This window comes from Pezoporus flaviventris, unplaced genomic scaffold, assembly GCF_033815535.1.
Source record: "Pezoporus flaviventris isolate CSIRO_AGI_PZ_B2104156 unplaced genomic scaffold, CSIRO_AGI_Pfla_v1 ptg000001l, whole genome shotgun sequence".
NCBI classification, from domain to species: Eukaryota; Metazoa; Chordata; class Aves; order Psittaciformes; family Psittacidae; genus Pezoporus; species Pezoporus flaviventris.
This window is the reverse complement of record NW_026892549.1, coordinates 51,184,845-51,198,679: the sequence shown is the minus strand read 5'-3', so window position 1 is coordinate 51,198,679 and position 13,835 is coordinate 51,184,845. Positions and strand designations below refer to the sequence as shown.

The 13,835-nt window shown below is 36.9% G+C and overlaps 1 protein-coding gene across 2 annotated transcripts in view; it reads right to left on the bottom strand.

Moving 5' to 3' along the window:
* HIBCH (3-hydroxyisobutyryl-CoA hydrolase) overlaps nt 1–13,835 on the bottom strand; it is a 41,815-nt gene that overhangs the window by 5,114 nt on the left and 22,866 nt on the right. The window contains exons 8-14 of one of the 2 annotated variants that reach the window (XR_009744152.1): nt 11,812–11,957; nt 10,809–10,895; nt 8,776–8,834; nt 7,941–8,022; nt 3,702–3,822; nt 1,862–1,981; nt 683–711 (exon numbers count right to left, since the gene is read on the bottom strand). Coding sequence is in view for 1 of the 2 variants with exons in the window: in XM_061457499.1 (XP_061313483.1) it covers nt 678–711; nt 1,862–1,981; nt 7,941–8,022; nt 8,776–8,834; nt 10,809–10,895; nt 11,812–11,957 (528 nt within the window). In the remaining variant the exon portion in view is untranslated. Of the gene's footprint in view, nt 1–677; nt 712–1,861; nt 1,982–3,701; nt 3,823–7,940; nt 8,023–8,775; nt 8,835–10,808; nt 10,896–11,811; nt 11,958–13,835 lie in introns of those variants that run through there. The other variant, XM_061457499.1, reaches the window with a different exon arrangement.

The window sequence follows — 13,835 nt, the reverse complement described above, 5'->3', positions numbered from 1 at the left end:
TAAATAATTACGATAGTTTCTAACAGATGTGACATTGGGTTTGACAAACTGCATAGTGAATCAGCAGTAGAATCAAGGACAAAATCTAAGTCTCTCCCCTAGGTGAACTTCCTGAGCTGCTGCTCTACTTGTACCCTTACCTACCTTGACCAATGCTTTAAAATGCTGAAATATTAAAGTTTACGTGTATATACCTTGATAGAAAGACACCTCTATATAGATATACCTTGGACATAGGAGTAGACTCTGTTCTAACAAATTTCCATGTTCTTCAAGTCTTACACCATCTTATAGCAGGCTGAACCAGCTATGTGGCAACACTAAATCTGGACACACAAGTGATACCCGTAGCTATGGGTATCACTACTGCTAGCATTAAATATATTTGACATTTCCCAATGAATTGGTGAAACCTTTTCACGGTGCTGCATTAGAAGGTGAATAAATAACATTAGAAATGTAACTGAGATTACACAAAGGAAACATGGCTGTTACACTCTGGGAAAAATAACAAGTTTTTGCCCATACAGGAGTCCAATTAAGTAAAAACTGGAGCAAGTTTGGAAGTTTTCTCTGGGCTGTTGCAGGATGCACTTTTCTTAACCTCCACAGAAGCAACACAACAGTGAGTTTGCATATTATTAAGTCTGAGAAACATTTCTGGTGTGCATGCTTACCTGCTCGAACCCCTTCATAGAAGTCAGGGCCTCTCTGAAAGATTAAAAGGAAAAAAAGCTGTAACATGACAGATTCTATTTAGCACATATTTCCCTATCCCACCTCTGCCTGAAATGCAAGTTCTCAAGATTCAGTTAAATCTGACTTGTACTGTTCTCATATCATCCTACCTGCTCCTTACCTATTAGAGCTCTATGACCTCCTGCTTAAATGCAGCCACAACTCTCAAAATCAGTCTGTTGAACTTCGATTATCAGTCAACTGTTATGCAATGTCTCTCTGTTACATGTCAGATTTTTCTAAAGAGTTCTGCATGATGGGAACTGAGGTATGCAGGATCAGAAATTTATCAGAGAGAGGACAGTCATCAGGGATTGTGAAGTATTCTGCGCAACTGAACACTATGCAGTTAAATAGAACCCTGGAAACATTCAGGGATTTTTTATAAAGGTAAATGTAACATTTAAATCCTTAAGTATGCTTCACTAGCAATGGAGCAACAATACTAGTTTCAGGAAAGCTATGGCAAGGATACTGGCAGACATTACAACATACCAGAAACAGATATATTTTCCCATTTTCCAAGTATTTACATTATCACAAATAGTCAAATACATAAAAATCTTACCTTAAAATGTCATAAAACTAGTATTAAGGGTGCCATGGGGAAGCTTTATGAGGAGTTTGTTCAGATAATTTATTTAGCAACTATGTTCTACTGAAAGGATCATTTCCTTATATGTTACACAAGTACTCAGGCCTTACTACAAATAGTACTAAAATCTGTTTTCTTTAATAAACTTGTCACAGCACTCCTGAAAGGCAGTGATATACAACTATTCCCATCCTGCTAATGGGAATTGAGGACTAAGTAATTTAAATAGGAAATCTGAGAACACCAAGGGTTTAAAATTACAGTCCAAATACAGAACTCCCTATATTACAGCACTACCATAGTTTTCTTAACAAAAGCCCTTTACCATTCCCGTTAATGTAGTCCCCTTCAAGCTTCATATAAAGAGATGTAACTGGAAAAAACAATTTAACAAATACACAAACGATACTGAGAATTAAAACCTATAAATTGTGAGTCCGTGATGTAATCTGTATATAACTTAGTCTCTGATAAATGTGCTACCCCTCCATTGCTGGGAAGAGACAATGGGCTCAGCTGCTTGCTTACCATGCATGCTTGGCTCAGTCTGTATTCCATCGTGAGTACATCTTGTAAGCTCATGGAAGCGCCTTCTCTGAGCTGCCTGAGAGTCAGCTTTAAGGATGTAGGTGACATCTTACTAATAGTCTGGGGAAGACAACAACAATTACTTTTATTCTCTTCAACTCAGACACATTTGCAAGTCTGTCGTTGCATTTTAAACTGTGAAGTAAATGATGGCACTGAACTCACTTATGTTATACCTATTCCTCCCGCTCCCTCCCACCATGCTGTCAAACTAAAAGGACTTACTTGCATAAACTTTTATTGGAAAGATCCCTGGGATGTTTGCCACTACTTGTGGAAAGCTTAGAACTCCTAAGATCATATCATTTATGACCAAATTACTACTAGCTCAGGAATCTTATGCAGCTTGAAAGCCATTTCCAAACAGATTCTTTTGAGAAGTGATTCGGAGAAAACTCCAGGAACAAACTTGCCAGCAGAGTTTCAAGTTGACAAGCAAGTATTCTTTATTGCGGCGCCGGGAGACACGGGCCATAGCTCCTCCTAACGTGTGTCCCCGAACTGCTGTACAGGTCATCCTTATATGGTCACTGAGCATATTACATCATTTTCCAAACAGTTTCCGGCATGCATACAAAAATGTGGTGGTCTTTAAGGGTCGTTTACTTTTCCCAACAAGCTTAATTAACATTACAGACATAGCAATCATCCTGGCCTTCTACTTATCAGTTAGTTTAACTGCTCTCATCCTGGACATCTGCTAGTCTGGGATACTCCCTAGTAGATGCTTACACTAGCTTAATGGGTTTATTAACACCTCAAATATAGCAATCATCCTGTCCTTTTACTCATCAGTTAGTTCATCTGTGCCCACCCTGGACATCTGCTAGTCCCAGATACTCCCCATCCCCAGGTCCTGTCCTATTCTGCTTTTCTCACACCTTTTGTACTGAGGTCCTGAGGGCCTGAAACTATGTCAACTACCTTCAAACACGGCAGTTATTTTCCATTACAAAGCCATCAAACTTAACATTACTTAGCACTGATTACATTTTGTACTTTTGTGCCTCCTTGTTTCAGAAGTGAAGGTGTGGGACAAGCAATGTTACTCCATTTTCTAGTATCATATACATACAGTCTTAAGTGCTCTTACAAATTACTGAAGTTGTAGCTGATATTGTACAGAATTTAAGTTTTATTTGGTACAATAGGGTAGTAAGGTAATAATAGCGAGATTAGCAACAAACTTAAGGTGGTTGCTTTAGGATCATCTGCAGAGACTAGACAACATATGAAGAAAACTGGAAGAAAAATATTAAAAAGAAATGACACATAAATGCGTATTTATCTAAGCTTTTTGTCTGGGATCAACAGATGCTGCAGTAATTTAGTCCTACATTGCTCTTCTGATAGGAAGTCTGGAGGTCTTGCTTTCCTTCTTTCAACAGTTACAGGCTATAAATATTATGCCACGGACAAGATCTGTTTAAGGCACATAAACAAATGCTGTAATTCTGGCTTTCATGACTATCCTTCAATTAACAGCATGCCAATAAACAGTAGGGGGAAGTGGGGAGAGAGACAAAAACCTGGTTAAGAAAATAGAAATGAGCTTTAAAGCTTTCAGGGTCGTGGGGAAAAATAGCTTTATCTTACTGTTGTCCATCTTTGTTTTCTTACTTCAAACAAGACTCTTTCCCTGTAAATCCAACTACAAGCTCTCTATTATTCACAGTACAATAGACTATAAATTAGGACATTTTTACCCCTACTGAAAAGTAGCAGATGGTAAAATTTGCCTCTTTACATTAATTTTCATTGCAGACATTAGAGTCCTTACCCAGAGACTGAAATGGCAGATTTCCAGACATCAACATTAACATTTTTTCTGGCTCCCAATTACTCTTCATCCTTTTCCAGACACCAGCTAATACAGCAGTGACCCATTTTGCCTGGTTAAGCTGGAAGACACACAATTGCTATACAAGCAGGAGGCTGTGCAATTGTGTACCTTAAAAGCACTGTCATTCTGTTACCTGCACGTTTCGAAAGAAGGAATGCTGGCTCAAACTGTAAACATTTCCTGAGTTCTGGTAAAGCTCTCTAACAATGAGCTGCCTTTCAGCAGACAAAGAAATTAGCTACACCTCTAATTACATCACCATGCAGGTCTCCTATGGATAGCAACTCTTACCCATACCCCTTATGTCCTGTAATACACTTTCTGGATTTACCTTTGAACTCGACCTTTTCTGCTTTGAGTTTCACATTCTATCAACTAAATTAGAAAGTTTTTACTCAGACCAGGTGAAATAGTATGCACAGTGCAACCAGATTGTTCCACAGGTGAAATCATAATGGTGAGTTCTTTCTGGTTAGAAAGCATTAAAATGGGGAAGTTATGAAATGCACACCTAGCTAGCCTAGTGTATGCAGCAGCTGCCTTATCTTGGCATATCAATGAGGTTTAAGGTGGAGGAGGCATTGCCATAAATCAAGCTGAAGGAAGAGGAAACAAGGGAAGAAAATGGGTAGGTGTAATTGCAGAAAAATGAGTCACCGGTGTATCTATAAATAAATTCTCTGTACAAAGAGGAGGGCATTGGTGCTAGGGAACAAGCCTGAAAGGAGACAGAATAGGCTGAAGTAGGGAGTACTAAAATGCAAATAAGTCTTCATAGAAGTATTTGACATCTATTCCAGTATTTTGAGACCATACTGATTTCAACATAATGATCCTGAAGTCTACAAGCTGATTTTGCAATACACCTGAATTCCACTAAGATACTATTAGAAGGTGACTGAGTTAAGTGGCACTGACTCAATGGAGTCCCTTACAAGCATCAACAGCTGGGGTACAGTTGTCACAGTGTACAGTGTACAGTGGGTACATCTTTTGTCTCCAAGGCCCATTGAAGTTTCTGATTTGAGCTGCTGAGGGCTCTTGAGGGAAGCTTTCTTTAACTTAAAGAGCAATTAGCAAAACAAAGCCCTGCCAGAGGTCCAGTGTATCACTTCACTTGCAATAGATGAAGACACCCATCACTTTCTGAGATAATAAACCATTTGTTTGAACAATGAACAACCGTTCTGGATGAGTTTTGACATAAAATGAGAGTCTAGCCAAAGTACCACAGCAAAGCTGCTTAAAGACAGATATATCACACTTACTGTCTTTTAAAGAGTTTTAGAATCCTTTTTTACTTGAGTTCAATGCCACAAGGAGTACAATGTACTTGAGTACAATGTACTTGAGTACAATGCATCCTGCTTCATACCTGTAATCTCTCTCACCCGCTGCTGCATCCCCATTTAAAATTTCAGGAGCTAGTGTCTGCATCCCAACCTGACTAGCAGATCTGGACAAGGTACCTTGTAATTTTCAGTACTGCACACTATGCTGGAATTCATTCAGTAACAATTAAGGCTATAAACTCACGAAGTATCAGTGCTCAAAAGGTGTACTGACATGCCAAAAAAGTTCTCAGAAAGCATCATGTAAAAAACAAAGTTAAACAACTGACGCTTTTCAGGTTTTGACCCCACATGCTTACTTCATCCAACTAGAAGTGATATTTCTGTCAGATCAAAGCTATTTTGCTCATATAAATCCTAAAAACAAAGTAATGTTATAAAGTAAACAATTTTTAAAATATGTTAGTAGTAAGAGTTCAGAAAGTATGTTAGTATTCCAGATTTCTACCTATTTGTAACTGGGCTTGAAATGTGATCTAAGTCACAAAGCCACTCTCAAGTAGAATTTTAACACCTTTACAGTCTTCTATTAATGCAAACTATGTATCAGGTATGCGAAGGCCTGCCAAGCAGACATGTTCTGAAAGTAAAAAAGCAGGAGTACTGTAGATCAAACAGAACAGGATACCAGAGACAGAAGAGCCCACAGCATCCTTGGATTATAGCAGAATTTAGCAGTTCCATTTTGTTAACTCTAAAAGGTATCTGTACTTCCAAGGTGTGGCTGTACCAAGGTGTACCTCCAAATTAGACTGCAGTATTAGACTTTCAATTAGGGCTTATTCCATAAGCTTACTAATATATATCATACAAAGTATACATGGAAATAAAGAAAATAAGCATACACATTGCTGTTATCCAATCTTTTGCAGTCTATGTATTTATTATTTGAATGTGCTGTTGTTCCTGTACCCAGACACTAACATGAGATCTTGGTTTCATAAAGTCACATAAGGGAAACTACTATCCATGGAAATACTCTTGGTACTGTTACTCCTAATGAGGAAAATTACTTGCTTCACACAAGTCAGCAAACTGCTACCACAGATAATGTCCGATAATCTGACTGTCATGGTTTTGCTATGTGTTCCCTGCTCTAACCACTTCTTTGAACTCTGCTCCTCTGAGCAATGTGACAGTGCTCTGTTTGCAGGTGTAAAAGCTCAAGTGCCAGGGTACAAGCTACTATTCTTTATTCAGCTACAATTAAGTTTAATTACAGTTCTGCCTCCCTAGTAAAACACAATCTCCAGTTTAACTGGCAAACATTTCCTGGAGAAAGCCAGATTTATACTTGAATCCCTTTTAAACTTTTTTTCACCCACAAATGCATTTTCCTTCTCTGGTTTTGTGGATCTTTCACAGAAGAAATTAAGTTATCTGATCCTACAATCTTACTTAATCCTACTGCTTAGCACAGAATGTTTGCTGTTAGAAACTTGTCTGAAACTTATGTACTTGTTCACACAAATAAGCCTTGAACCTGATAGAAAATGTGGGGTTTAGGGTCTCCCTCCCCAATTTATGTATAGACAGAACCAATTCTTATTAACAGTCTCATTTCTTGAACAGAACAGGCAACAGACAATTGTTCAGGAACTCCAAGGACAGTCATTCATTTTTGAATCATCTGAAAGAAAAAAGCTGCTATGAAGTACTATTAAAGACATGAAATAAACCAAGAAGCAACAAAAGAGCTTTTTTTGTTTGTTTAAAGTAAAAAAAAAATACACAATCATACCCTTGAAGTAGGTGACATGGTTTTAAGTTCTAGATTAAAAATATGAAACAAATATACACTTCTAAACAACCGGGAACAAAGCCATCTTTTTAACAGGGGAAATCTGAGTAACAGGGCTGCAGATGAAGGGAATGAGTCAAGCCAGTCTGGATAACCAGAGCAAATGTGGCAGAACAAACTAGCTAGTTAACACATTTCAGTAACAAAGTGTTTTCAGACTCCTTGCATGTTTTGTAATAGAAATTGTCTTTTGAACAAAACACCTTTTAAAGGCTATATTCCTCTAGGTCTGATTATGTTTTGAAGTGCCACAAAATTCTATGAAATTAACTTAGGAAAAGCTATCTTCAACTAACCATGGGACAGGATGCTTGATGTCAATGACAATACACTATCAAATTGTATTCCACTGCTCAAATGAAAGTCCAGAGATGATGGGTGTTGTTTCATTACAAGAGTAGGATTTCTTCTGTAAGCTGGAACTAAAGCTAAGACAAAGCGTTTGTTAGAGAAATGTTTGTATTCTATCCAATTGTAAGTAATATTTGATTAGTCCCAAGGAAAACTTTTGCAAGGCACTTGAATATGGATACGTCAAGGGAAAACGAGAAAATACAAACATTACTTATAAATGAATAAAAGCTGCTTCTTGATTTTTGAGGCTTGCTGTTTACCAAAATGAAGTATCTGGAATGGAAGAAAAAGAACAACATTGTTCTGGCACTGTTTTATTCCAAACCTTGGCAATAAAACGAGAAGCTATAAAAGGAACCTTAGTCACCAATAGCTCCCTGATCGTGGAAAGGGGAAAAGGAAGGGGGAGTGAGTTTGAGTTTTTTTTCTAGATGACAATTTTATGCAACATATGATGGTATTCACATTCTACAGAGGAATATTCTTGTCTGAGTAGAACTACTGACAGGCCCACAGTCACGTGTGAGAACCTGAGGATCTCAGTCCAATGGCCTATATAGATGTTATGTAGTATTAGCTATGTTACTAAAGTGACTAAAGTCAGCCCTGTGGAAAAAAACAGTACAAAACCACACTTAAAACCTCTAACAAAAATAGTATAGATGTTACCTCTAGCTGCTTAATGGCAAAAGCAGAACCATCCTGCTTTAAATTTTTAACAATTTCTTCCATGCTGTTTCCTGAAAAAAGACTGAAACAAAAAGTTAATGAGTGAACTGCTTCAACCTTCCTCTTCCCTGTGAAGTGCTAGTAACACAGAACTTAGGAACAGAGAGTAACAAGCTTACTTGGCTTTTCTTAGCGATGTGCTCCCTGCTGTTCAGTTTTACTTAACTCTTCCTTTACAAACCTCTAGCATTTCAATAAGCCTCACTTACAAACTCTATTTATCCAGAAACTTCAGTTACTGCCATCAGTCTTATCTGTATTTTTGTAACACATCAAATGTTTAGCTATCAGCTCCATTCTACTGGTTTGGTATCAACATATTTTGTCTCTATGCTGCCATACTTCAAGAGTTTTAGTTGCTTCTTATGACACATTTCTCCTTCCCTTTCTGAGAACACAGAAGTTCCAAACAATCACAGAAATGACATTATATCAATGAGTATGAATGTACTACATATAATTCCCTGTCCAACTAAACAATTATTCTCTTAAATGCCCATCCAATTTCTATAGAAAAATGTTCCTTTTGAAGTGCATCAGGGCAGTTGCTTAATATAATGGTGTATGAATCAAGCAAATATGCTTGAGTATTTAGTATACTGCTGAGTGAAATATTTTATGAGATTCAGATAAAGTTCTCTAAAGACAAAAAATTTTAAATTACTAACTTGAATGCAATTTCTGTCACCTTATCTGTGGAACACTGATGCTGTTAGTGGGTTTAACTTCATGCTCTCTATCCAAAAGGTGAAAGAGAACAAAGATTGCTGAATACCTGTTAATCTTCTCCATATGCTCATCAAGTACAAAATCCTTTTCTTCATCAGCTTTGCTCTATTGAAAAAGCAAATACATATTTTACTCTGTTATTTTAGACCAAAAGCTAATCAGTACTGAAAAATTTCAATCACTTGTGTTACAAATATATCATGATAAATGAACATTTAATATTCATAACACTGACATTTTTAATGAATTACAATTTCATAGTGTGTAGAAATGAACTTATTACTTATCTCGTAAATGTTAAAGATGTCACCACAATGCAGCGCTTGGTCTGAGCTCCTATGTATGTGTATTCGGGTGGTTATCTCAAACACAAGTAATCATGTTTATTCTATCAATACATTTCTATCAAATACACTAAGAAAGCTAGTGTAGAAACACCTACTAAAAAAATGAGGGGTTTTAAATATTATTATTAAAAATATACAAGCATGCATGTATGTATTTAAAAAAACAACCAAACAAAACCACCACAAGCAAAACAACACAACCTGCATTTCTCTTCCTTATCTTTTCTCAGTAGTTCTACAAAATTTTAGTTAGACAAATAGAGTGTAATAGATCTGTTCGCCTCATGTGGGAAGGCTGTCAAATGTTTCATATCTTTTGGCATTAAGGGATGTAGGACATAAGCAGATTTTTTCAGTAACAACAGCTGAAACTGAGAAAGGTTCCCTGTCACTTCAGCTCTGATAACTAAAAATACACTGCTTCCTTTTCCATTCAGTGTCATTTTGTAAAGTAGTATACTGTAACATATAATCACTCTTACTTCACAGGTTTCTATTTTGAATAAGCTAATACCCATAGTAGTACTGATTATCCCATTTATTTTTCTAATTAATCTTAGCATATTAACTTAGTAATGCCAAAACAGAAATAACAAGAGTAGGCATCACTCACTTCAGAGCTAAACAACTAGTGAGTAATACTCAGTTTGACTGAATACATTGAATCCTGATTTGATTCCAGAAGTTTCCTTTCCTTTGAAATAAAATTACATCACACATCTCAACTAAATTAACTAAATAGCCATTGAATAAACTTATTGTAAAGAGAAACCCTTTTCATGCCCATCATTACATGGACCTTATACTAACGTTAATTATGTATTATCAATACAGTTACATTCACTTGCAAAATCAGAGAACTATGGGTTTGTCCACTGGGAAAACAGGACCTTTCTCCCATTGGAAATACTGCTTTAAGACTTCAGATGCTTTCCCTACAATATTTCTGCACTCTTTTAATACTTATCCTATTGATAACTCCTGTGCTTATTCAGTCTTTCCATTATCTCAAGTTTACAAACATATAAAATATTTGAGAAACTAAAAGAACAACTTGAGTCTTTAAATTCAGGCTTCAAATCTGGACTGCAGATGGTCTGCATCAAAATAATGCTAAAATTTGTCAACTGCATCAAGCTAGAAAATCATTTCTTCAGGTTTATAAAAAGAAAGTTTCTGGGATGGAAATATAACACCACTTCCAAGTGAGCAGTGTAGCATTTAATGACTGGCATTATAACTTCTGCAGCCTTTGGATTAGGCCAGTAGTTCCACTCCTGTCATTTGTGTTTGCAGAATCTCTGAATTTTAGGCCAGCTCCCCAGACTGCACTTGCTATGGTGAACAACTCCCAGTCTACCAGTGTCTATCTATTCTGCCTTCTGCACAGCACACTAGAAATCTAAGGATAAAGAAGGGGGGTGGAAATGAAGCAGCAATACATTTTCTGAATCATCATGCTCCTGGATGGAAAATTCCTTACACTCATAAAAGAGAGTGAAATGATCACAGTAGGTATTTGAGAAGCATCCAAAATGAATAAAATGTGAAGAACTTCTAAATTTTAATTTTGACTACTGTTGGCATTAGGGCTACAAATTGGTATTTTATAGTGAGAAGAGTTTGTAAACTCATTTTTTAACCATAAAACAAATGATCACAGATAAAAAAGAATTCCTATTTACATGTATTTAACAATTCTACTTGATTTTTGGTAACTGATCAGATTTACCTTCATGTGGTAAGAGTTCAGTAAGTCTTCAATATTTTCTGTTGAAGAAGATTTCAGGGCTATCAGGTCTTTCTCTAAGGCAGGTAGCTATTAAAAAGAAGATTTAATGAAAACTAAAATGTACTACTTAGAGTATTAGTGCCCTGGTAATAGTACTATATAGCATATATGGACATAAACACACCTTCAACCCCCCCCCCAACTTCGACAGACATCTCGAAGAAGTACCAACTAAACAATACAAGCAGCCAGATTTTACTTTTCACTATTGAACCATATGGATTTAATGATGTCTGTGGTGATCAGCAAAGAACTCTGCTTCTAAAGCAGAGTCCCAATGCAGTGCTGCAGCTGCAGCAGGTAAAGCCAGCCTACAACAGTCTGAGAGGGAAGAGAAAGAGCCTGGCAACCATGCTATGCTCAAAATAGTACCTAGCCAGCTGCACAATGACAGCCCTGAGAGTTTACACAGAGAAGGAAAGCAAGTCATTGTTTCTCCTTCACTTATGTCCTTGCAAATTACATTATGACTCTGACTATCAAATATACTAATTTCTGTAATTTGTTACAACCACTGTAAGAACAAATAGGATACCTGTTAAGGAGACTAATTATGACCACATAATAGGTGTTACCTAGATTAAACACTTTATGGTTGTATAAATAATCTCTACTTTCAGGCACTGTTGTCTAAATTGTACAATTTCCAAGCACCCTCAGTTATGCTCAGTAAATCATGCCAGTAAATCATGCCCTTCAACAGAAGAATCATGAAGACAGAAACATTTGCTCCCTCTTCCAAGCAAAGCTGTCACTAGCTGGCAAGTGTTATAATGACAGATTGAGAGTATTTTATGATCCCCGTTCACAGTTCATACCCAGCTAATATAATTGTGCCCCTGCATATGCTCACGTTAGTAAAAGTATATTGGTGTGCTACACAATTCATACTTGTCATTATGGTTGTTGGCTGCACTCTTGGTAGCACTGGTTAGCAGCTTACCTTCTCGGATTCAACAAAATGTGTAGCAATGCCAGCTTTCAGTACATCTCTTCCTTTCAGCCGGAATCCTGTTAGTGCAAGGTAGTAGCCAACCTTTCCTGATAGTCTTGGCAAGAAATATCCTCCACCTACATCAGGAAAAAGGCCTGTAATAAACAAAACAAAAATGTGAAGGGAGAAGAACTTGTCCAATCATGCATGTAACTTAGTAGCTATTTCTGCTTGTCTCACTTTCATATCTCTGACTTAGGCACAGCTCTCTCACCCCTTTCCCCTTGACCTGGTTTGACATTTCTCTTGTCACCAAAACCCTTTCTGCAAGCAAACTCTTGAACACGTTCCAAACTGTAACCTCTCCACTGGCACATAATTTACAAACATATACCAAACAATAGTGTTAATTCTATTTGCCAACAATTTTTGAGCCATTTTCAAATGCCTGAACAACCAAGGTTGCCCTCAGCAAAAAACAGAACAATTATGAACTAACTTGTGCAAACTCAAACATGATGCTGCTTTCTCTCTGAAATCTTTTATTACAAGACGAGTGTCAAATAATGATAAAGTGCCTCTTGCACAGCTGAGTTTGAACAATTTTGGGGGCTGAGAATTCATTAACAGATCAACAATATTGCCATGGTGCCTTCAGGGTGGAGGCACGAGATGCTGAGCTAAAACCTGGCTCTTTGACAGGACTATGACTAACCTGCAATTTTAAAAAATTATAAAACTTCCCAACTTAGTGATTGAAATTCGTACTTTTTAAATCTATGTAATAGGATAACCTTAACCATTTAAAGCTGTGAATAAAATTTAAAAGACTTTTAAAAGTTGCAATTGAAAAATATGACTTTTATCAAGTTTAAATATTTCAAATCATCACTCTGTCAATATCTACCTTATTCTATTATTTACAATAATAGCCTATAAAATGAAGTCAACCACTTCTTGTAAATTTTAACAAACTTAAGGAAACTTAAGCTTATCTGTATCAATATCAGAAACTGAAATGGAAAGAAGCAGTGTCCAGTTACTACTTGGAAATAATGACCGAGAGTGCATTCATGAAACTGAAAGTCTTTTGAAGAAATTAAGTGTGGTGGTGTGTTTTTCACTATGGGAGAATAAATGAGACATAAATGAAAAAGAATACAAGTGATCAGTAAGAAACTCAGAAAACACTTGCCAAAGCAGAGACATTTACTAAGAAGATTAAGATGTACATAAGGACTTTAAATGGGGTTCTGATGGAAGGTGGTAAATTTTCACTCACTAGTAACTGCTTTCTGTCACAAGAGAAAAAAGTCAATGTATGTACTACAGAAAGACCCTACGACAAGTATTTTAAGATGTGGGAAATTAGTGGTCCCTGAATATTCCTCCCTCTTGGATGGAAACAAGTGGAGGTTTCTTTCAGACAGCTTCTCTTTAAACTTTATCACTGCCTTAGGTCCTCACCCATCTCTCAGCTCCTCCCCTGGTTCCCTCTTTGTCCTCCCTTAGTTCTGCTGCCTCTAATACATCACAAAGTTGTTTTTAGGCACCACTTCCTATTAGTTCTAGTATTCTGTTCCTGTTCCCGCTGATAAGTGTGCTGCTATTAACTGATTTATTCCTCATACCACAGGCTACTGAGACATACGGCTGTTCTAAAATGCTGAATGTCTTGTCCTTTAAAAGCCCTAAAACCCCAATTCATCACCTGTATTCTCCATCTGTACTCACTTTCCGAATAGTCTACTCTGCATTTTACCGTCTCAGTTTGAGGCATCATATCCAGAATATTGATGCCAAGACTGTAATTTGGTTTTATGTTTCTATTCATCTGTCTCCCCTTGGATATCCTACTACTGAAAAAAAAATCCTCATTTCAAAACCAAACTTATAAATGCCCTCCAAAATAAAAAGACAATTACATTATTCTCCCCATTCATCAGGACTGCATCAACCTTTTCCTCTTTACTGCAATTAAAATACTGATGCTGAAGTACTATTCTCCCCATGCTTCAGTAAGTTTTTGGAGG